The sequence below is a fragment of the Saccoglossus kowalevskii genome, chromosome 21 (assembly GCF_978046115.1).
Source record: "Saccoglossus kowalevskii chromosome 21, keSacKowa6.1, whole genome shotgun sequence".
Taxonomy (NCBI): Eukaryota; Metazoa; Hemichordata; class Enteropneusta; family Harrimaniidae; genus Saccoglossus; species Saccoglossus kowalevskii.
Genome location: NC_140661.1, coordinates 24986227 through 25010710, shown reverse-complemented (window position 1 = coordinate 25010710; position 24484 = coordinate 24986227). Strand labels below are relative to the sequence as shown.

The window sequence follows — 24484 nt, the reverse complement described above, 5'->3', positions numbered from 1 at the left end:
TCGGGCAATATCACGATTTGTTGTCTGCCATTGGGTTGTTGGTCATGACCACCATCTCTTGGGCAGGCAACAAATCGTGATATTACCCTCACAAGCATGTGTTATTATTTAAATATTGCTGCTACAAATGTGAGTAACAGCGTGAATTGTATTTATCACATCTTACTGCTGTTACGCATGCTATGATTGGTCGAGACTAGGTCACATGACATGGAATAAAAATGAATATTACATGGTATATTGCCCGCCAAGTTGATTTTACATATAGGTATATCACATGGGTGACGTCACTGAAACTACTGCGCAACGATACTGCGCATAACAAATTGTCGTTCGCTGCACTGGTGCTGCTCTGGCCGCTGTTGCTTTCGGGGTTGCTTTCAGTGTTTTGAAGGAACTTTAGCCAACCGAAATAGACAGTGAACGTGCCAGAATGGATATTAAGTAAGATACCCTGTTTTGATGTATAGGGTATTTTTTATATGGAGCGAAAATGTACGACAAAGCCGCCACTGGAACGTCGCAGCCGGGGTCGCTGCAGCGCGTTCTACGTTGTGAGCATTTCTACGCGTTCCACGCCGATGCTATAACCGAAAACACTCTAAAGCTGTGTGGCTTGTGAATAGGTGTGGTACGTTCGTGAGAAAGTAATTTCAGTCATTTCCACGGCACTCTGACATTTTTATCTGTATAGTGATCAAATAACTAGCGTTTGAGAATTTCTCAATTCATTTCAAAAATGTTATTCTTGATAATTTGAGTGATCCACACTGCTGAAACACGGTTCAAATAAAAAAACTATCCACGGCTGAAAATAACATTTATAAATAACATTTATAAATAACAGTGTATTTCGTTGTTTTTCAGCAAACAATGTATGTATGTTATTGAGTAATGTGAAACTTGTTATAATAGATAAATAAATATTGAATACTTCAATATAAGTGTTGTTATTTTGTGGGAGAGCGGGTGTGAGTGATGTATGGTAGATGTGATTGTCATGGTGGATGTCTGTTCGATGTGATAAAATAAATAACACATGGTTATTCGGGCAATATCACGATTTGTTGTCTGCCCTCGGGCTGTTGGTCATGAACAAAATAATAACTGCCACGATAACATCGTACTCGTTCCAGGCCATTATATTCACTTCAAATCGAACAACTGTTACCTGGCAAAATGTTGTCTGTGTTGGTTGTATGTACACAATGTCGCTTCACGTCGGCCATGGAGGTCACATTTTAAACAGGCGAGCCTTTTTTTTCATATTCTCACGTCATATACTTCACAAGTATTAAGCTGTGTATTTTAGTATTAGAAGTAAACGTGTCTGAATAGTAATAAAATATCAATGGGATTAACTTCTGTTGGTATACATTGTACAACTGTGTAATATTGTATTAGACTTTAACATAGCACGGTGATGTTTTGAATAAAGACTGAATGCACTCTTTATAGATGACATATTAAAATAGTGTATATTTACACTTGATTACGTTTGTATGATAAACGAATACTCCTACCTCAAGTAAAGTCTCCTCCCCCTGAACAAAAGATAACAAATCACAAAAACAATAAATCTGTTTATTTTATTGAGGGTTAGCATAGTATCGCAATGAACTGACCTGAGCATATCGGAACATGCGGACTTTAGCAGCGCAATAGTCAATCACATTTGTAGCCTTTGTTGATGTATTATTTGACTCAATATAAAGATACTTAATTTATTTCCAATGAACTAGCTGGTCATCATTTAAATTGGCATCAATTAATGTTTATCTCCATGTCAGAAAATTCAATGTCTGTTGAATGCTGTCGATAAAGAAATCTACGCAATGAGATCAGCCTCCATGGATTAACAATACGTACATCAGTTACTTATCTGTCCATCTGTCTGGTAAACAACCACCAGAATTAAAGAAATACGCAAATTAGAATTCAAATTACATTCAACAATTCAACACTAGAAAAAAAACGCCAAACACCAAACTCAATGCGAGTCATTTTACTACAGAACCTTTTTTCTAGGGTAACGTCCCTGTAGTTTTGTATACGCAATGTTTTTACAGGTCAAAAAAAAAACCACAACATTAAAGCCGCGGTCACTGAGGGCATAGTTCATTATGAACCGCTAAACAATGCCCCCTTCTTGTCTTGAGTGATAGAACGAAAACAGATGATCAATAACAAAGGGTTATAATACTGCGGGAACTATGCACAATAAGGAGTATCTTTATCGGAAGTAACACAGATATATACATATGCTGTATTGCATTGCTTGTTAGTTTATAGAAATACACATGATAGCGCTGCAACACATATTCAAGTGGTACCCCAGGTTCAAAGTTTATCCAATGTGTTTATTATCTGTCTATGTAAATATGAACATGAACTTCAGCAAAGTCACGAAGAGTTCAGAAAGCCATTGCCAGGTGCTTCTAATGACAAAACTACCTAAAAGATACCCTGTTCTGACAACATGGGATTTCATACTGTGTAAGGTCCAGCTCATTTGGTGTGATAACTTGATTTGATATTTTGCCATGTATCGACTGACAGGGCTGTGTATGTTCGTCTTGCTTTGCATAAACGCGGGTGAGTGTTTTCAGTTATGCTATGGCAAATCAAACGTGCTGCACGAGGGTGTCAACACTGTGCGGTCGTATTAGTGTGATGTTATATCTAGTAGAATACGCGTAATTTAAGAACGCAACCATTAAAGTCGGATCAGCAAATTCAATGGCTAGAAATATTTGAATTTATTTGTTATTTCAACAATATGTCTACTTATAAAGTATACGCCATACCACTCAATATACGCAAATACACGTTCAGAGATGATCGTGTTAATCGTTCTTAATCTCGTATCAACGCTTCAAGCCTTCAACTACGATCGACCCTAAAGATATACTTTGATTTGTACGACGTATTAGGTATCATTCACAACGGCATAAATTCGTCTTTTTTAAGTGGTTACTAAGTGCGCCAGTGTGTTAATTTAGATGTGCACTACGTGCACATGCGCAATCAACCATGCCGGGAAACCGAACATTTCTACAACACAGTGCTTATATTGGCGCTGGCGCACAGCTAAATAAATCCGCTACCAATCATACAAATTAAAAATCGGCTAACATTATCATACCAGTTTTACAGTGCTTAGAATAAATTGTATGTACCAGTCATTCAAAGCGCTTTCATATTCAAATGGTCATTAATTCATCAAACGAGTACGACTAATCGTAATTATAATGAAAATATATTACATATTTCTCTTGCTTTTTATAATTTCCAGTATCTTGCCAGCGATGTCCAAATGGGTGGTTGACCCATGAACAGCGATGTTTTTACATATACAGCAGCGACGGAACGAACCGCAATAATGCATGGGAAGCAAGCAATAAGTGCCAGGATTTAGGAGGATCACTTGCAGTGCTGGATACACAAGAATTGAACGTAAATATTCAGCTGTCTGAATATATTATTCACATCGAAACAAAATAAATATATGCTTGTCCAATCAGTATGGCCACGTGAATTGCAAATAGCGCTCATTGACACACTTCTGTGATTTAAATAAACCATGCGACTTTCGGTTACAATGTATTAAATCAAAATAATCATTTTGTGGTAATTTCACTTGCCATATTTCACATGTTGTTGTACCGTTGTTATTAACTGTGTATCAAATTATTTATTTTCTACCAAACACGAAATATGTTTAAAATATTCAAGATGAACTTGCTGTTTTCATTTGCAATTTTAGTCTGTTTAGTATAATTTATTTTTATCAATTTCTATAACGTTACAGCAATCGGTCTTGACTTTTACTCACATATCATACATCTCAATCCGATTTAATAAATAAATAATTTATTGTCGTAATGCGCGATTCAATAACAGAGAACACTCTCTAACGTAGCTCCGCCACCTGAACAAAATTTATATTATTGTCTTATTTGTTTGTTTTCACAAGACGGTGACGGTGGGTATCAGGAACAAACTTCGAACAAGACTACGAATTGATGACGTAATCGAATATACGTCACATACAACAGAAATCTGTGAACAATCTGTTGGCTTTGATGCAGTAATGATAACAAAACCAGATGTTTTCTCCTCTCACTCATTGTAGGATTACATAGGAGCATACCTTAATCCAGAGATCAGAGCTTATTGGATAGGATTACACGATATTGCAGAAGACGGTGTATTTGTGTGGGTGGATGGTACCCTCTTAGATGAAAATGAGGCGTAAGTAATGCGAGAACCCGGATAGTTTAGTAACACTGGACTTGATGATAGCTAATGTCGTCACTGTAAGTTGATGAAACACTTGTATATATCTGCAGATGCTGGGAAGAGGATGAACCAAATAATTACGAAGGATCAGAGTCATGTGTTGAAATGAAATCAATTAATTCCCGATGGAATGACCAATGGTGTAAGGGGAAGACAGAGGGTTATATTTGCCAAGCACCAATGAGTAAGTGAATTGATTATGTCTATATTTATTAAACATAATGACACATGACAACAACAAGAATAACTGCATTTACCACAACGACAACTTTTTACCACAACTTTTTTAACCACACCGACCAACAACAACAAAAAACACGACCACTAACAATGACCACAACACCAACTACTAGTATAACGACCACATCCACCACTCCTAACCGCAACGACCAACAACAACCACCACCATCCACAACAACCATAATAACCAACAATAACGACCTGCAACAACGACAACAAACAACAAGGACAACAACCACAACAATCACCACCACCAATATATACAATACTTGCAGCTGTTGATGTAGCATGTGACGAGGATAATGGTTGGGACTCGTTAAATGGAAAATGTTATAAATTCTACGATGAGCTCCGATCATGGGATAATGCACGTCTGTACTGCGGACGAGTCGACGGAGAACTGGTCGTGGTTGAAAACTACATCGTGCAAGACTTCGTCAACCAAAATACAGATGAACTTGATACATGGCTTGGTCTGGCTTACAGTGAATTGGTATGTCGTGATAAGTTGTTACACAACAATGTTTTAATGTAAATGCTTGGCACATCATCATCATAATCATGATGACGTCACATAACGATAATGCGCATAACAATTAGTTATTCGCTGTAATCCCGCTGTCCCGGTCCTGTTGCTTTCGAGGTTTAAAATAAACTTCGGCTGTGGCATTGTCAGTAGTATGGTCATGGCCACCATCCCTTGGGCAGACACCTAATCTTGGAATTGCCCTAACCAACACGTGTTGTTATTTGAATGTGTCATTTTGTCCGGAATATTGTGTGCAACCACTGAAACACTGAAATAGCGTATAAAAAGACAAAATAACACATGAAACAAAGTAGTATGCTTGGTGCTATCAAGTGTGAACCTCGATGACCAACTGTAAAACTCAAATTGGACCGCTGTTGTTAGCATATTCTAATTGTGGTAGAGTTTTTTTTTAACGCTAAGACGATCTATATATGAAGTCCACACCTTAACTAAAAGCAGGGGGTCGTCATCTGCGGACGCGCATGAATTGTGTCCCAACCGATGATAATAACACACGCGTAAAACGCAAAGGCCCGCGGTAGACGCTTATTTGTAAACGGAGACTTGCTATGGCAGTCTGTCATATGCGCATGAGTCGATTCTGCTGCTTAATACTATTGATTGACTTTTCCATTTAATTCTACCAATATGATGAGATCGTATTTAAAGAAAATACAACATAAATACGATATTTGTAACATAATATTAATATCTGACTTTTCTTGCATGTTGGCAGATAGGAGACTTTCAGTGGATTGATGGAACTAACGTTACGTACGAAAACTGGGGAAGTGATGAGCCTAATGCAAAGTAAGTACGTAATTTTTCCGGTTGTCCAATCACAGTTATTCGTATGGTACAAACGATTCGTCCCGAAAACACGAGATCCTTCCTCTTTGCATAATTTATGGTTGTAGAAATATATTACGTCATAGCGCGAAGCAGGTTCTAAGCAAAACGACCGTGGTCTAAATATACATTTTTTCATAAAACATAGTTTCATGATAGCAATACGTTTGTGTTGTTTCGAATACAATTACAAACTTTATGTACAATTTCTCCCCATAAAACTTATAGACAAACCTTTATGACGCTATCAGCGGTGTCAACAAGGACCGGTCAACACACAATCGCATGTAACCTTTCTGCGTTTTTGTTTCTTCAATTAAGTCACCAATTATCGTCTCATTATTGTTTCTCCGCAAACACATACACACAAGAATTGAACTTACTGACTACTGCGCTTACCCCTCACGTCCACTGCAATGATTGACTATTCCACAGTAACGGCGAATGTGTTGAAGCCTCCAGTCCCACCGGTGAATGGCGAACACAAGACTGTGACAAAGAAAGTGCTTTCGTATGCAGTACTCCTGAAGGTAGGTATATTTTATTAGCATTCACTACCCGGGTCACAATACGGCAGTTCAGGTGAATATAGTAGTTACCAGTACGGCACCACACAGCCTTGATAGGTTAATATGGGATCGTAATAGTTCTTCATTAATCAATCCCTGCCTTGGGGATATAATCTCGTCCACTCCAATAAATACACACAACATGATAATTCAGTCTAATAGTCATTGCTGGAAGTGCAGTGTCTGAAACCTCCGCCACAATCCCCAACATCTATTCAACTATATTTCAGCAAAAGCGAATAATGGTACACATAGGGATTCTGACACCCTCAAAATTCCACTAATCAATCATGCACGTGGTAATGACCCATCATACTCACTTGCGTTACAGTATTAAAATGAGATGCTGTCACCCCGGGGTTGGTTTGTTTCTCTCATCAGTGACCTTGGGTTGCCACTTGTCGAATTGCATATGTCAAGATTATAATTAATGCGAACATTGGCGCCCAATAGTTACAATTGCGGATCGAAATAGCATTTCAACCGAATGTGACACGTGTATCCGGCGTTGTTAACTCACGATATTGCTGACATTATCTATGATCATCAAAATAATCATCACACAAATATCACAAAATATTTGTTTTACTAGTAATATTTGTTTACGCCTAGTGTCCGCGTTCGCGTGCGCGGTGATTGGTTGGCAAGAACTGGTTGTTCGCTATAAAACAGCGAGAAAATAGACGAGTGAACTGATGTTAATAATGCATGTACGTTTACCTGATAATAGAACTGTCCATGGGTAACGCTGTCACACCACCTATCGAGCTAGTTCTAATCAGTGAGTGTGATTTGTTACTAAAAATTGTCATTCTTGGGAAAAAATCATTTTCTGTTAAATTGTACATTTTAGGATGCGTTTACTTTGATAGTGCTCGTTGATGTTGACCTTCACTCTGTAACTATTGACAACAGCAATGATCTTCTTCTGTTGTCGAGTATTGTTCACAGGACGTCGAGAAAAGAAGATTTAAACACTTCCAGTGAACCATTTAATTTTGCAAATTTACATATGTATTAGCTGTGTACACTCGGCAATGTACCACGTGATTATATTTATCTCAAAGGTTGGGCTGCATGGTTACCACAAACCACTATAATAACATTTAGATAAAGTAAACACGAGTAACTAAAATCGTTAACTCACTGATTTTATAACGAATGTAGTATACAGCATGTGTTTTAAATTTTCAAATGTGCCGCTGTGCATTTTTGTTTCATCTCCACACAGGGTCTTGTGCTCCAGGTTGGAAAATCAATAAGAATTCTTGTTACCAGTTTAATACATACTTTCCCGGAACGTGGTTGGATGCTAAGCACACGTGCGATGCACAGGGAGGATATCTTGTGACCATTGATAAGTAAGAATTAGTCGTATAGCATGTCAGTATTACCTAATCATACTCTGCGTACCACGTCACTGTAGCATAAACATGAGGGTTTGTTACACGTCACTCCGACATAATTATACTTCGCATAATACGCATACACATTGTGTTGTGTAACGTGTCATACGTTGCGTACCACGTCACTGTTGCATACGCATAAGTTGTGTGTTACGTCACTGCGAAATGACTATATAATATTAACCACACACGTCACTATATCGTGAATACGTGTTGCGTGACTGTGCGTTTAGTTATTATTTCATATTGTTCAAATGCACCCAATATATTATAAAATAATAGTTTTCTTCATAGTCAGGAAGAAAATAATTATCTAGTAGGTGAATTTGGGTATCTGAGTGATGCTGGAATTATGGATATCTGGATCGGGATTTCGGGTAAGCTATATGATGACATTTACAATACACCCAAGACTAATGCTTAGGCGGACAAGGCTTACTCGGGACACACGAAGGAAGGAAATAATCGAAATCTGAATTAAAGTGTCCGTGTGAAATACATGGCGCATCAATAATGCCCTCTTGTCGTGATTGTCGTAATAATAATGATTTTAGGCAAACTAAGAATTTTGCAATATATTTGTTTTGTTTTTCTCTCAAGCAGAAATGCACAGTAGGTATTGTTCTTTAGTAAATGTATTTAGCTTTTAAAAACGATGATATTGTACATTTTACTTCTGATTCCATTTTCAGATACTGTCGAGGACGGGACATTTATTTGGGCAGATGGTTCAAATACGGTAGCCTACACCAACTGGAATGAAGGTCAACCCGTGGACACGGAAGGGCAGTCAGACTGTGGAACAATACATACAGGTTTGGTGTTTAGTATTTACATTGATAATTTTAAAATAATAGCTTTGAAATTTAAATGAAAAATGCTTCAGTTATTGCGAATAAAATAACTTTACAATTCTCGGACCGTTAGCTGAATACAGTGGCCCAAAGACGTGGCGGGACGATGCGCGATGCGGCGATGACTGGCCTTTGGAAGATGGAAGCCCGTCGGAATGTGACCCTGGCAGTGGATCGCCATGCTGTTCAAACTACAGTTGGTGTGGTAATTCCGTCGATCACTGTGAATGTGAAGGATGCATAGACTACTCAGATAAATACGGTAAGATATGTGATTATAATGGTGTGAATAATAAGTTGATAAAACCCAGGATTATCATCAATTGTCATTAATCTTTGTCTAATCTGTTTTATTATGCAGATCTTGGCCGCTGGGACACTCAAAACTGTTTCCAATTACAGGCCTTCGTTTGTGAGATTTTAGCAGGTAAGGGTGTATATGTAATATATAATTTCTAATGCGATTATGGAGAACTATATTAGTGATAGTATATAACAGTCAGTTACGGACGATGGCGGATTTCGTGAAGTCCTAGGGTGCAAATACTTAAATCCGTAATGACACAATAGTTATTATCATGTATATAATTATACGCTCAAATAACAAAACGGAAATTGTGGGTCACAATCGACGTAATACAAGATGAAGATCAATCGAATTATTGTTGACTAAATTCGATAAATCGTGTTGTACTTCACAGACCAGCAGGTTGTACCACTCGAACCCAATGTTGGTGAGTTGAATGTCTTCATGCTTTTAATTGTTTACATATCGTTGCTAATGCCATAGACAATCGGTGTTATCCAATTAGAAAGCTTCTCTCTGAAAACATATTACAGTATCGGTGCATATTCGATTGATGAATATCAGAAAGATTGTAGCGTGTGTGAATTCCACTTCAAGACAAATAGTTTGACTTACTTAGACGGAGTAACTGCTCAGAACAGAAATACAATATTTCACATACAACACTGAAATCTCACCAAACGGTGCACACATCTTCCAAATACAGGTTTCCACTACAACTAACGTGTAGATGCTTTGCCATGGCACTGTATGGAATATATATTAAAACACATGACAGTTAACCCCCATCACAGAGATCCATTGTCTCCATCCCTAGGTATCGGTAGCTGTGACGTTGGCTGGAGTCTACACGGCAATTTCTGCTACCTATTTGTTACGGAACCAAAAACATTCCACGAGGCACAAGACATTTGTATATCGTACGATGCCTCCCTAACCAGCATCGGCGATGCAGAAGAGCAGAGTTTTCTTACGGGTAAGCGTACACCTATATCTTAATAGTTTGACTATTTAAGATACTATTGATCTTTATCATAGTATGTTGAATGAGAAAAGTATTTGTTGTAAGTGAATTATTTATCTTTGCATAAACTTAGCATAAACTCATAATTGACATGTTATGATTACTTTAAATATTGGAACACATTAGACATTAATGTTTTACTTACCCAATTCGGAAGTACTAATTGATTGTCCCACACTGTTAACAATATTATTTAATTTTTATTTAGTTATATATTAAATCTGTGTTTTGTCCATGAAGTTAATCAAGGTCAAACGTAAATAACTTTAATATAGTTCAGTTCAGAGTCAGAAACACTAATATACCACAGAAAGTAAATAGAAGACTTGACACATATTGAGTATAGACTAATAATACTACCGAAGTTAGCAAGCTGAAGAAGTATATTTTAACAAGAGTTATGTGTGATCTACGACACCATCGTTCGAAGAACCGAAAGCATTGTCATGCCGACAACATTACATTAGATCCTCTAATTTGTCAGTGTTAGCATTGGTAAACTCTCCCTCACTGTACTATTATTGCGAATAAGCATGTTGTGCATATGATTGTGTATATGTAAATGTTATAGGCTGTATTTGTCAACGGTTTTGTATATATACGTTCCACCCGTATTATTTGTCATAGGACGTATTTATAATACTGGATGGGATTTTTGGATTGGTCTGCATGATACCAGTGATGAAGGCGAGTTTGAATGGCTGGATGGCACTACGGTAATTAAATATGTAATACATTTGGATGCAATATAATGCATTTCAGTGAAGCTACCATTGAGAAACAATAGAAAATGATAAACACTAAATAACAGGGAAAGTCGGTCGAGTGTTCAATATAAGAAGTACAATGAAAGCTTGATCTGGGTGTCTTTTCTATTCGTAGTATGACTTTCATAACTGGGCACCAAATGAACCAAACAACGCCGGCGAAGTGGGTGAAGACTGTGTTCAAATAGATGAACATGAGGCACAACTTGGTCAATGGAATGACTTGAGTTGTAATGTTTCGATGGGATATATATGCAGGAAACGGAAACGTAAGCTAAATTAACGTCTATATTTATTTCTATTGGAATGACGTGCACGTGATTACATTTCAATTCATAAATTACGATTCTTCTTGCAGATTACTCTGGTATCGTTACGGAAGCGCCGAAACCTACCCGTGAGTAGAACGTAACACAGTCACTCAAAATATGAGGAATGAAAAGTCAACATTACGATAAAGACTCTCCACTACGACATAGTGAAATTCTTTCGTCTTTATCGGGAAAAATATTATTAATTTTTGAGCATACTACTTATTTTGTAATTTCATTCACTTCCATTCAGTAATATGAAAAATAGAAACTAAAGCAATAAATTAATAAATACGTATAATCAGTAATTATTATTTGGTTTGCGTACAGAATACACTTTGTTATGTATGAATCATTATCATTTTCTAATATATTTCTGATTTATGGTATCAAAAGCTTTTTTTAAGGATTTTACAATGTCGTAAATTGAAAGTCTTTATCGTTTTGTTCAAGTATAGTTTGATTTTAAAGTCGATGCCGGAATCTCCTTGTAATTTACTACAATCTAACTTTTACAAATCAGTAATTGGAGTTATAACCACTGTAGTATTATACGTGTCTTTCAATTTGCTCTGGTGATTGATTATGCAAATTAAACATTATCCCATTTTGTTCTTATATTTTGTCAGCGAAGTTCAAACCTAGAGCGGGAGAGTCGTCACCTGCGCATGCGTCAGATGGTCATATCGTGTCATGTTTACAAACAAGGGTCTACCCATTAGCCTTTGCGGTTTTAGCGTGTGTTTTTATCGTTGCTTTGGACTTAATTACCACGCGTGTGCAGGTGACGACCCTTTCGCTTTAAATTGCACTCCGAGTCTTTTTTTGTTTTTCTTGTTCTGTGTCACGAAAACATAAACACGTCACATAAATAGGGTGAAAACTTCAATTCAAATGTAAATAGCTCTCAGAGAAAATTAAGTTTGAAAAATGACCTTTTTTAAATATCATGTCTAGTTTTTACATGCACATGTTATATATTGTTATTTATTGAACAGCGGTTTTTGACCCACGATGTGGAAGCGGATATGAATTCGACCCATCCACATCCACATGTTATAAGTATGTTATCGACGAAGCCCTCTTATGGGATGACGCGGAGATGCAGTGCAAGCTGGGAGGAGGACATTTAACGAGCATTTCGGACGATGATGAGCAAAAATACATCAATGGTGAGTTTCTTGAAGTGTTGTTCTACTCATATGGTGTTACTACTATTCCGGGTTGAGTGTCCCGTTTACCGCAAGTAAGCAGTTAGTGATAAACGATACCCGACGACCAGTGTGTTTTGTATATGTCATTAAAAGTATCAATATTGTGAAAGGCGCGCCCCGGCGAGTCAAAACAAAAAAACACTTCTACTCACTGTAAACATGACAAGACATCGAAATACACTAAACGGGAAATGGGAACACAGCACACTGTGATTCAATTATTTCAGTTTTTATTTTTCCTGGTAATTGCATGCTCAGTGAATACTAATGATATCTCAATGATGGCGGAGGCATATAGTGAACAGGGGCGCATACAGGATTTTTTTTTAATCGGGGGGGGGGGGGCAAACTTTAAAATCGCCAGACTAAGTTAATGATTTTTTTATATTATACAAAAACAAATTGAATAAATTTTTCAACGGGAGGGGGATTATGACCCCCAAACCCCCCTCCCCTAGATCCGCCACTGAGTGAAGTATAATCACATATCTGTATTGTAGATTTACCTAAATTTATAATTCATAGACATAATTTCAGTTCACCAGTCTACGTAGCACAGACTTCCAACGCCATGTAAAATGTGGTACAATCATTGCTTTGTGTGACATAACATAGTGTTATCGTGTTAAGTTCACATTTGAAATAGTCCAACGTGATTCATAAAAACCGTGGCATTCGGCTGTGCCAATGGTCATCAGTGCATGGATTACAGCAACCTCTAAATTGCGTCGAAGCATGTCTTTGTAATGTGGGGCCTTTAGTCGAGTATTCGAAACATTGAACAGGCACTATTTTAGAAATATGGCGTTGTCAAAACCAGCTTGTGATGACGAACTTGAACTCATCATTTATTATTCTTACTATGGTGAGGCCATTGATACGGATGGGTTGCTGTGGCCTCCAGTTGCGGCTACGACAGGTAATAAGGTACATTGGTCGCATGGAATGTATTCGACACTTATCGCAATGCCGATGGACTGTGGATTGTTACCGAATTGTTGTTTCCACGATTAATGAGGGTTGCTCGCCGTACATCTACGTCTGATGTGACAACGATTCATATCCGTGTAGTGGATGGAACGGTCGCCGTTTACAAAGAAAATGGAGCAGTCCCATAATAGTGATCAAACGTATAGTACGCAACGTGGCTTAATATTTTCTGGAAGTGAAAGTCAATTACTATCAACAAAATATTCATCTATTGCCAGTCCTTGCAAAACGAAATGTAGATCAGTACCAGGACTATGCAAATCTACCAAAAGACGTAGGACAAAAGTACGTCTACCGATTGCCAATGGAAATATACATAGTTATGAAAAAGAAAGAGTTATGATGAATATGATGAGTACAAGGAAATATATTATAGTCTACAGGAATGTTATGTAAAAATGAAATCATACGAAATAGTGAACAACAATTTCAGAAAGAGTCACATTTTATTCGTTCTAATCCCACTAAGTACATGGTCGATGCAACCGGTAGACGACTTTATAATTTACAATTGCAGACTGACATCAGGATTCTGAATAAATACTACAATCTACAAAGGGAAACTACCAGCTAACTTAGAAATTGCGTACAAGTCGTTCAAGACCATAATTGGCAATGGAACTCGCCATTTAACTGAAGTAGCCGATGCAGTAGCGTTGACTAAACATAGAAAAAGTACACCCGTTGAAATGTTAATAGCAAAAAATCCAACCAAATACAGACTGCAGTCGCCGTCCCCTGCTGGTGTAAATACAGACCAACGAAGTGCGTCGATGTCTCCCGATGTTTCCTTGTCGTCGCCACCAGCCATGCAATAATATCCACAATCGATCATGTACCCATACTACCCCTATCAATATGGATGGACTCGCCTACACTATTACATCTACCGAGAATGCAAGCTCCTACTAGTACAGCCGTACTACCAATTTCTACCATTGCCACTAAAACCACCCACAGAGAAACCACTATAAATAACACCCTATACTTGTGTCCAGTTCTGTGTTACTTCTTCTCATGTAGTTATTTTATAACGTAACATAACATTTTAAATTATTTATTCGGAGTTTTATATTGTGTTCATAGTTATAATTAGTATCAGGTGTTATTAGTAACATTCTTTGAAGTGATTTGAAATAATGAACAGATATAGTTCAACGTTGTGTTCCGTGGAGAAGACAGTAATATTCAAGTTCTCGTTTAAAATTCTGTGCTGTACAAATATTTCATGTACTTTCAAAGTTTTGTTTCAACATATAAAAAAATGAGTATGGCGAAATATACATGTTTCACATTGTATCAGTGTTACAATGTAGTAGTCGCGTACGAGGCGCGGAATGTAAATTTATTATTTTTTGTATACTAGAAGAAAACGTACTAATAATTCAAAATTACGTACGTATTGGAGGCCGTGGCGTGTGTATTTTAAAATGATGTGTGCATTTTAAAAAAACGACGTGACTGTGCGTTTTAATGGTATGTGCTTTAAAAAATCATGTGTGTATATTAAATGGCGTAGGTGTTTTAAAAAACGTGTTTTTTCAAAATGACGCGTGAATTAAAAATGATGTGTGTCTTAAAATGACGTGTGTGTTTTACAATTATGTGTATTTAAAAAAACGTGTGTGTTTAAAAGAACATGTGTATTTTAAAAATAATGTGTGTTTAAAATCATAACGTGTGTGTAAAAACGATGCGTGTGTTTAAAAACGACGTGTGTGTTTTTAAAAATGGCGTGTGTTAAAAAATGACGTGTGTGTTTTTAAAAATGGCGTGTTTAAAAATGACGTGTGTGTTTAAAAATGACGTGTGTGTTTTTAAAAATGACGTGTGTGAGGTCGAATGAAAATTTCGTGTGTGTAAAAAGAAAAAAACGCGTGCATTAACTTATTTACGCCTGTGGGGGCGCTGTTTTGAATAGATTTTTTTTTCGTGTGTGTGTGCAAAAAAAAACGCGTGCGTTAACTCTTTTGCGCCTGTGGGGGCGCTATTTGAGAGATTTATTTCGTTTGTGTGTTAAAAAAATCGCGTGCATTAACCTATTCACGCCTGTGGAGGCGTCCTCTCAAGTGGTAGCCATTTCGTTTGTGAATTTTTATAACGTCAATAAAGAAAATAAAATTTCTATAACGTCAATAAAGAAAATAAAATTTCTATAACGTCAATAAGGAAATAAAAAGGAACTTGTCCAGCACGAACGTTTTATTCATTTTGCCCTATAAATTTACCGACACTGTATACCTCAGAGACCTGGTGATTTATTCGTGTGGTTGGTTGCTGAAGACAATGCTTGGACGTCTGGTACAATGGGGCAGAACAAAGTACTCATACTGGTCTCACAGGCGCTCGGAACGTTTCTTGGATGACCTAAAGTAGGGTCGGCATAGTTAATCAGTCGCCGGTACATTCGCCTACTACTCATATGATAACACAATGTAGGAAAGCGTTTACACCATGACACCGAAATTGTCCGAAAATAACACGATTTTCAAAATTGTATCTCGAAACTTCACACAACTCAAGCATGATATCGGTAGAAACAATCGATCGACTGTTATTATATGAGTGGTAGGCAAATGTACCGGCGACTGACTAAATATGCCGAGCCTACTTTAGGTCATTTTGTATTATCCAAGAAATGTTCAGGGCGCCTGTGAGACCAGTATGAGTACTTTGTTCTGCCCCATTGTACCAGACGTCCACGCATTGTCTTCAGCAACCAACCACACGAATAAATCACCAGGTCTCTGAGGTATACAGTGTCGGTAAATTTATAGGGCAAAATGAATAAAACGTTCGTGCTGGACAAGTTCCTTTTTACGTATCTTATTGACGTTATAGAAATCCACAAACGAAAATGGCTACCACTTGAGACACGGGCGCTTGCAACAGGATTTATGGTTAAGGGAGATAGGCTTGTGTAGGGTTATATACTAGTATAGAAATAAAGACAGGGTATGAAACGTCCGCACTTAGAATCGCTGTACACCAAACGAATACGGCTGGTTTGTGAATAAACTCGCACACTACACTCACCAAAAAAAGCAATCCACTTGACTATCAGACTCTTATTTATCCAATTTTGTCATACGTTTGTAATAATTTGTCTGTAAATTCGCAAAAAAATGATAATTTCTGGCGCTATGGAGCGTCGCGGCGTGAAAAACACAACTACTCCCTGACAAGCTCCTCCCATCGAACGCTCATTGGTAGAAAGGGCTCGGGTCAAAGGATCACCCTGATTTCAAATACAATAGCGGTCACCTACGAATGCAAATACGGGAGCCAAAATCCGGAAAAAATGGGCGTTTCATGTCTTATGAAAGCTGGAAGATGGCATTTTATAGTTATTGGTAGGTACTATCGCATATAACATCAACTATTTTACACCAATCTCAACGCGTTGGTAAATGCTTTTTCGAAAATTCGCTGCTTTACAGGGGGTGCCACTCTTAAAGTAGCATTTCGTCGAACACGGTCTCGCGTTTGTACCGATTGCTTTAAAGTTAAAACAACACTTGTAAAACACGTTTAAAACGCTATTACATGTATATCTTATAATGAATAGATGATCGAATATGACTGTAATCGTTAATATGAATAAATTAGAATTTATTTTTCACCATAAGTATACATCAATCTACACAGTATATACACTGCAAGCTAGTTCGTCTCCTTTTACTGAAATTCTGTTTTTACATGTATATGTATATACAGGATTTTGTCAAACTTGAGAAGTGCAAATGAGAGTGATTGTATTGTGTGTGGGTCAGTTTACAAAGTTTACAAAACGTATTCTACGTCATTTGCGGCCACCACTGGGAGCGACAAGATTGTCAGTAAAAAGGTACGTAGACTAGGACTTTGTTTTTTTTAGTAATGTATAATATCATTATTTTCCGATTTCAATGGCAGGTATTTTCTAGAGCTCTGAAATGTCTTGTACCAACAATATATAGGTGTAACCACAATAGACAACAGTAAGACAGAATATATACCGAGAAGTGAAAAAAGACACGTTGAAGATGTGTAAAGAACGTAGACAAACCGGTCACACTGTTCACGCTTACGACTGGTCACAATCACCCTCGTTACCTTAGCTTGTGTTTCCAGTCAAACTCCAATCACAACGTGCCTGAGTCGTTAACGTCACTGGATTTGTTCGGCCTCTAGGGGGTACTCCCGTTGAAAAGATATACACATATGTTCCACCAGATGGGGTCCCAAATTCAGCACTTTTATATGGAAAGAGAAAATGCCATTGCATAGCCATACACAAAATAATCTGATTGTAAGGTGTCCGGTCCCTCGTGAAATTGAAATATTATGAGTTTATATTAAACTTGTATCGTCGTCATTTTTGCAAGCCTTTGTAGCTAATTTAGAAATCAATGTATTCAATCGGTTAGTATGCGTGCGTGTTGATTTGCCCATCCTTCTTCGTGCACAATTCCAATGCGAAATCACAATCGGGTATTTCGTTATTTAAACAATAATTGCAGTGGCTAATTATTATACAGTTAATTTATTACACGCAATTATTACTCGCAGTATATTTTTCAAAGTGTTTGAGGCTTTCACAAATTTTCTTCATGGTCCCTGTCATAATAATCTGACTGTATTTCTAGTTGAGTACGATGTGTATTTTCTTTTCAGAAATATACAGAGGTATGACATAGTGCCACAATAAGGATGGATATAACGAATTACTTGACATATGTTAAATCGCAACATTAATGTTGAATAAAAGGTTCTTTCAGTCTGATATTACCAGTAACACTGTGACTGTAACCTTGTGAAAGCACATTATCCGAGAGAAGCTGATTGGTATCAACATTATGTCTGTAACGTTTACCAGTGATGACTCCTTTAGTGTTAAGATAAATGATACGGCAGTTGATTTGAAACAGTATGGGTTTCCAACAGCCATGTTTTCTACAGAATATAACTTAGATATTCTAGTACTCTTCTTAGACAGGATAAAACTATGCACTGGTGTGACCAAACCATGTAATATTACTGTCACACAAAACCTACTAATTGAATCTAATCCAGTAAATGGTAAAACTGTTCAAAGTGTGCGTGATATAAAGTATTGTCGCATATTATCATAGGCTTCTGCTTCCGATATTTGTCGAAGCTGTCAGCAAAGTTCTGCTATCAGAAGAGCTACCAGCCAAAAACTGTAGATGAGCCTAGCCCTGACAGGAAGAAATGTGTCGTTTCGGAAATTAATGTAAGGGATGTGTTAAACATAATAGCACCGAACGATGATTCAAACATGCTTTCGTTATTGACTCCAATAATCAATAATAGTAAAGTGCAACCCAAAGAACGTAGTTGGGACAGGGCAGTAATCCAGTTTGCAATTCAACTTTGGTGCAGGAGTTCAAAGGTTACTAGGATATCATTGACAACAAGTACTTGATTCTGCCGTCCACGAGATTGTCAATGATGTATAAAAATGTCATCAATCAAAGGCCTGGATTCAACCCAGATGTGTTTAGGTCACAGTCACTTGGGGGCTGAAAATCAATAAATACTAATTTTCAATAAAAATCATCCGCTATACGTATATAAATAAACAAGTTGTGAAACACCGCACCGAGTAAATCGACACCCTGTCGGTTTCAAATGTCGATTTCTTACCTTAAAATGCGAAACAAAAATTTTAGAGGGGATCAGGTGTTACGTTAATAACCATTGTTCATAATCGCTAACTTGGTTTTATTCAGAACTGCACGAATCCCGCGTTTTCTGATGATATCCGACGATTTCATGAACGAAAATGGCCAGCAGCCAGAATCAAGGGGGATTCGCATAGAGTTCTGGGTAAATCAAGGAAATACTCGCTGTTACGGCACGCCTGATTGGCTGAAAATGAGTATGCGCACTTGATTTACCCAGAACTCTGTACGAATCCCCCTTGATTCTGGCTGCTGGCCATTTTCGATCATGAAATTGTCGGATATCACCAGAAAACTCGCGATTTGTGCAGTTTTGAACAAAACCAAGTTAGCGATTATGAACAATGGTTATTAACATAACATCTGACCCCCTCTGCACTTTTTGTTTCGCATTTTAAGGTAAGAAATCGACATTTGAAACCGACAGGGTGTCGATTTACTAGGTGCCGTGTTTCACAACTTGTTTATTTATATATGTATAGCAGATGATTTTTTTTTGGAAAATTAGTATTTATTGATTTTCAGCCCCCAAGTGACTGTGGTTTAGGTGGATGTACGACAATATAATAATGGATGAAATGAGCATATAAGAAGATTTGCAGCTTGAAAATAAGGGCGGCAAAATCAATATGTCGGTGAAATTGACCTGGGCGAAGAATTCAATGACATTGACATCATTAAGCATCAACGGCAAGATGCCAGACTTGCGACGAAGCGGAGAGAGCACCAACCACTGTCAACGAAACGAGTCAACTTTTGATTATATAGGGTGATATCCCCCGGTGAGGTGAGCGAGAGTGTTACCCTTTGACCCGAACCCTTTCCACCAATGAGCGTTCGATGGGCGGAGCTTGTCAGGGAGTAGTTGTGTTTTTCACGCCGCGACGCTCGATAGCGCCAGAAATTATCATTTTTTTGCGAATTTACAGACAAATTATTACAAACGTATGACAAAATTGGATAAATAAGAGTCTGATAGTCAAGTGGATTGCTTTTTTGGTGAGTGTAGTGGGCGAGTTTATTCACAAACCAGCCGTATTCGTTTGGTGTACAGCGATTCCAAGTGCGGACGTTTCATACCCTGTCTTTATTTCTATACTAGTATATAACCCTAAACAAGCCTATCTCCCTTAACCATAAATCCTGTTGCAAGCGCCCGTGACTTGAGACGACGCCTCCACAGGCGTGAATAGGTTAATGCACGCGATTTTTTTAAACACACACATGAAATAAATCTCTCAAATAGCGCCCCCACAGGCGTAAACAGGTTAACACACGCATTTTTTTTGCACACACACACGAAAAAAAATCTATTCAAAACAACGCCCCCACAGGCGTAAATAAGTTAATGCACGCGTTTTTTTCTTTTTACACACACGAAATTTTCATTCGACCTCACACACTCCATTTTTAAAAGCACACGTCATTTTTAAAAACACACGTCATTTTTAAACACACACACCATTTTTAAAAACACACACGTCATTTTTGAACACGCACATCGTTTTTAAACACACGCCATCTTTAAAAACACACACGCCGTTTTAAACACACACGCCGTTTTAAACACACACGCCGTTTTAAACACACACGTCGTTTTAAACACACACGTCGTTTTAAACACACACGTCGTTTTAAACACACACGTCGTTTTAAACACACACGTCGTTTTAAACACACACGTCGTTTTAAACACACACGTCATTTTTAAACACACACGTCATTTTTAAACACACGCCATTTTTAAAAAACACACACGTTATTTTTAAAACACACGTTTTTTAAAACACCCACGCCATTTAATACACACACATGATTTTTTAAAGCACATACCATTAAAACTCACAGTCACGCCGTTTTTTTTAAATGCACTCATCATTTTAAAACACACACGCCACGGCCTCCAATACGTACGTAATTTTGAATTATTAGTACGTTTTCTTCTAGTATACACAAAATAATAAATTTACATTCCGCGCCTCGTAGTCGCGTACCCAATGAGTTGATGTGTCTTTGTTTTGACTCGCTGGCGCGCGGCTTTCTTTGTTGCCCTGATTTATTGATACTTTAGGCGCCTTGTTTATACACAGCTGGGTTCTGCGCGTTGTTTATCACCAAGTGGGCACTTGTAGTAAACGGGGCACTCAAACCGGAATAGTAGTACAGACCGTGAAATGGATTGGTGCATCTTTTCTTATTACTGATACTGTTTTTCAAAGCAAATATTGTATCCCATCGATTCATAGGTAGGTTGTATGGTGTGAATGCGCCTGTTCTCTGGATTGGTGCAAATGACAGGACCACAGAGGGGGGTTGGGAGTGGAGTGATGGATCAGCGTTCGCTTATTTTAACTGGGCTCCTGGTAAGTTCAAGTGTTGTTGTTCACCTCTTGTTTTTTGGGGGGTTTTTTGTTGAAAAATCACTAATATCACTACATAAATTCACATATAGTATAAGTGTGTTGTATTCAATGTATTTAGCAACTATTCATGTCGAAAGGTCATCGGTGATACTAACGGTGCACACACACACACCTTATCTCTATATTTGTATTATAACAGAAGAGCCGAACAACGTAGACGGGGAGCACTGCGTAGAACTTGTTGTCAGTGATGGGAACTGGAACGACCACAAATGTGATCGAACGATTGGCTATATTTGCAAAAATAAAGGTATATTGTGTAATTACTATTCCATATTTCGATCTGTTTACTATTGGTCTTTCTCTTGTTGTTTTGAAACACGAGCATGAATGGGTGTATTTATAGTAGGTAAGTAAAGTCAAGAAACAATTCATCAATTAATATTGAATGAACAGATGATTGGACAATTATTTGACTGATTAATATACCAAATTTATATCTATTAAAACACATGGCGGTTAATATACGAAATATATCTAGTGCATTGATTCAATATTTATCTCTTTCTGTGTACTAGGAGTGCTTGTAGATCATTTTAATGTACATCATGACGCAGCGTTGGACGGACAGGATACTTTACATTTAGAAAATGTGTACCCAGAAGACTGTGCTACCCGTTGTTTAGAAGAGTTGTCATTCGTGTGCGAATCATTTGACTACGACAAAGTCAACCTTGCTTGTAACCTGAGTTCATATGATCAACATACCTGTGACTGTCTAAAAACTGACTATCCTGACAATCCATATGATTACTATGAGGTCGGTGAGTATTTAGGATTAGATATTTCCTTGAGGATATATGCGGATGTGTATTGCTACCATACTGTGTATGTGTGATGTAAATATATAGCCACCAAATTGAAATATGTTATGTTATGTATCCACAATTATCATATCTACGCGAAATTACAACACAGGAACGCAATATCAATATACATGCATAACTTATAACCATATAAAACATATAGAATCTATTGAAATGAAAAATTACATTTTTTCAGTTTCTAGACCAACACCTGACCCCACTACGACGGCTGCGCCCGGTACCCGGTGTTCATATAGCTGGCATGGCTTTGGAAGTGAATGCTACTTTTTACAGACCGTGAGGATGGGCTGGGCCGATGCTCGTGACTCTTGCGGTAGAATGGATGGTGATCTAGTGTCTATTCATGACGGTGCTGAGAATGACTACGTCTTGTCATTAATACATGCATGTAAATATCATTTTAATTTAGTACATTGATTATTTAGTTATTTTTATTGAGCCATTTTTCTGACAATCTCTGACAGATCATTAGATTTAGGTCTGATATGAATAATCTTAAAAAAAAACATTACCTACCGCCTTACTTATAGCATGTGAAGATTCACATTTCCTCTCGTCTGAGGACGATTACACTTATGAATACGTGGCTGCCTCGCCAGGAGTGAGTCGTACAGATTTCGAAGTCAAGGCCAGTAACGATGCCCTTATCGGACTGTCAGAAGAAGGCCAGGATATGCCAGATATGTATGAGATCGTCATAGGAGGTAACAAAAATACGCAATCGTTTATACGCCGATGTATGCTATGCGAGAATGAAGTAGTTGAGGAAACTCCCGACATCCTCTCTGCTGACGAATTCAGAGCTTTCTATGTGACGTGGTACGATGGGTATATTAAGGTTGGTAAGCGCAGTGAAGAACCATTTATGGAGTGGCAGGATCCAGACCCACTGCCAGTTAATTACGTAGGATATACCACTGGATGGGGCAGTGAGGGAGAGTTCCAGTTGTGCTCAGAACACGAGAATTCAGGTAATTTGTTGTTCCCGATGACATATGACACTTTTGTTAAAACGTATTTATGTAGTATGAAATGGCATCACGTGACTGATACGATTCCTTGAATCGGACTGAACCAGTGACAGTTTTACCCTATATGCACGTGTAAGCTACACACACAGTAACGGTAGGATACAAGTAATATTTCGGGGCAGTGGGCTAAATGCGGTCGTGGGGACTCGGGTTCGATAACAAAATACCCAGCTCAGTGTTGCATGTAAAGTTAGAATGTTGTATTAACGCTGAACAAGCAAAAACACAATCGTGGTTATCGCTACTTGGATACAGTAATACACAGTAATGTGTCACGTAACGCAGTTATTTCTCAAAAGTCTCAATAAAAAGTAGAAAATACAATTACAAGTATTCTGTAATGTGCTATGAAAATGTATTACAATATACTACTCATTACGTTGTTACTATAATGACTAACAGGAATATCTATGCACAGTAATGTATAGTGCCACTAAGTGCTACAACCATATAGGCCAACACATCAGTCCAGAGTACTGAAGAGAATGTATGGCATACACAGTAATCCTAACTTACTCAATACAAATGGCTACCACATACACAATACAGTATTTACTAACTAGAAACACTGAATGCAGATAGATACTACGTAATAGGTACTAAGGCTATGAATGCCTGAGTATTCCCTCAGTACATAGAAGTATATACTAGTAACAACAGAGATCAGCACTCGGATACTAAATACAGGTAAAATAAAAGGAAAATACTTCAAAGTTACTATAATTGAAAAGATTACTAAATACAACAGTATGCATTAGCTTAACTGTAAAATACTAAGGCTATCGTAATGCAACGTATGCTCTCAAATAATACACAACCAAAGCGGTCATCTACAATACCGTAACAGTAGGGAAGTACAAATAATTCCCACACAATCACTGAAATAGTATATTCACAGGTTTATATAAACAGAAAATAGTTAACTATTCAATAATAAAATATTGTTTGAGTTCAACTACTGAATACTAAAGACATCCAAAATACAAAATGTTTTAAACATGCAAAGCAGACCAAAGTTCCAAATTATGCATGTAACACTACAAGTATCAACTATAACAATAAGATACCTCAGAAATAGTTTGGTTTAAGTGAATACCAAAATGACACAATTTAAGATAATTATTCAGTAATATCACTCACCAGAATGGTAG

General features: G+C 37.5%; 1 protein-coding gene across 1 annotated transcript; it reads left to right on the top strand.

Annotated features, from left to right (window-relative positions):
* The first annotated feature begins 2387 nt into the window (after positions 1-2387).
* Positions 2388-23365, top strand: LOC144341898 (macrophage mannose receptor 1-like). Its single transcript, XM_085495100.1, has 23 exons — positions 2388-2496; positions 3296-3456; positions 4136-4254; positions 4353-4486; positions 4818-5035; positions 5811-5884; positions 6359-6453; positions 7724-7853; positions 8193-8275; positions 8591-8713; positions 8826-9014; positions 9114-9179; positions 9454-9486; positions 9877-10035; positions 10711-10799; positions 10966-11119; positions 11209-11247; positions 12160-12333; positions 21299-21415; positions 21615-21725; positions 21994-22239; positions 22478-22690; positions 22833-23365. Exons 1-23 carry the CDS (start codon positions 2388-2390, stop codon positions 23363-23365), a joined length of 3369 nt encoding a protein of 1122 aa, XP_085351226.1.
* Positions 23366-24484: the final 1119 nt, after the last annotated feature.

Bases quoted from the DNA above. Each gene is read 5' to 3' on its own strand.
- LOC144341898 (XM_085495100.1), top strand. From the start codon at position 2,388: ATGAACTTCAGCAAAGTCACGAAGAGTTCAGAAAGCCATTGCCAGGTG. The intron at 9,487-9,876 runs GTGAGTTGAATG...CTCCATCCCTAG, and splicing joins ACCACTCGAACCCAATGTTG to GTATCGGTAGCTGTGACGTT. The intron at 22,691-22,832 runs GTAAATATCATT...CCTTACTTATAG, and splicing joins CTTGTCATTAATACATGCAT to CATGTGAAGATTCACATTTC.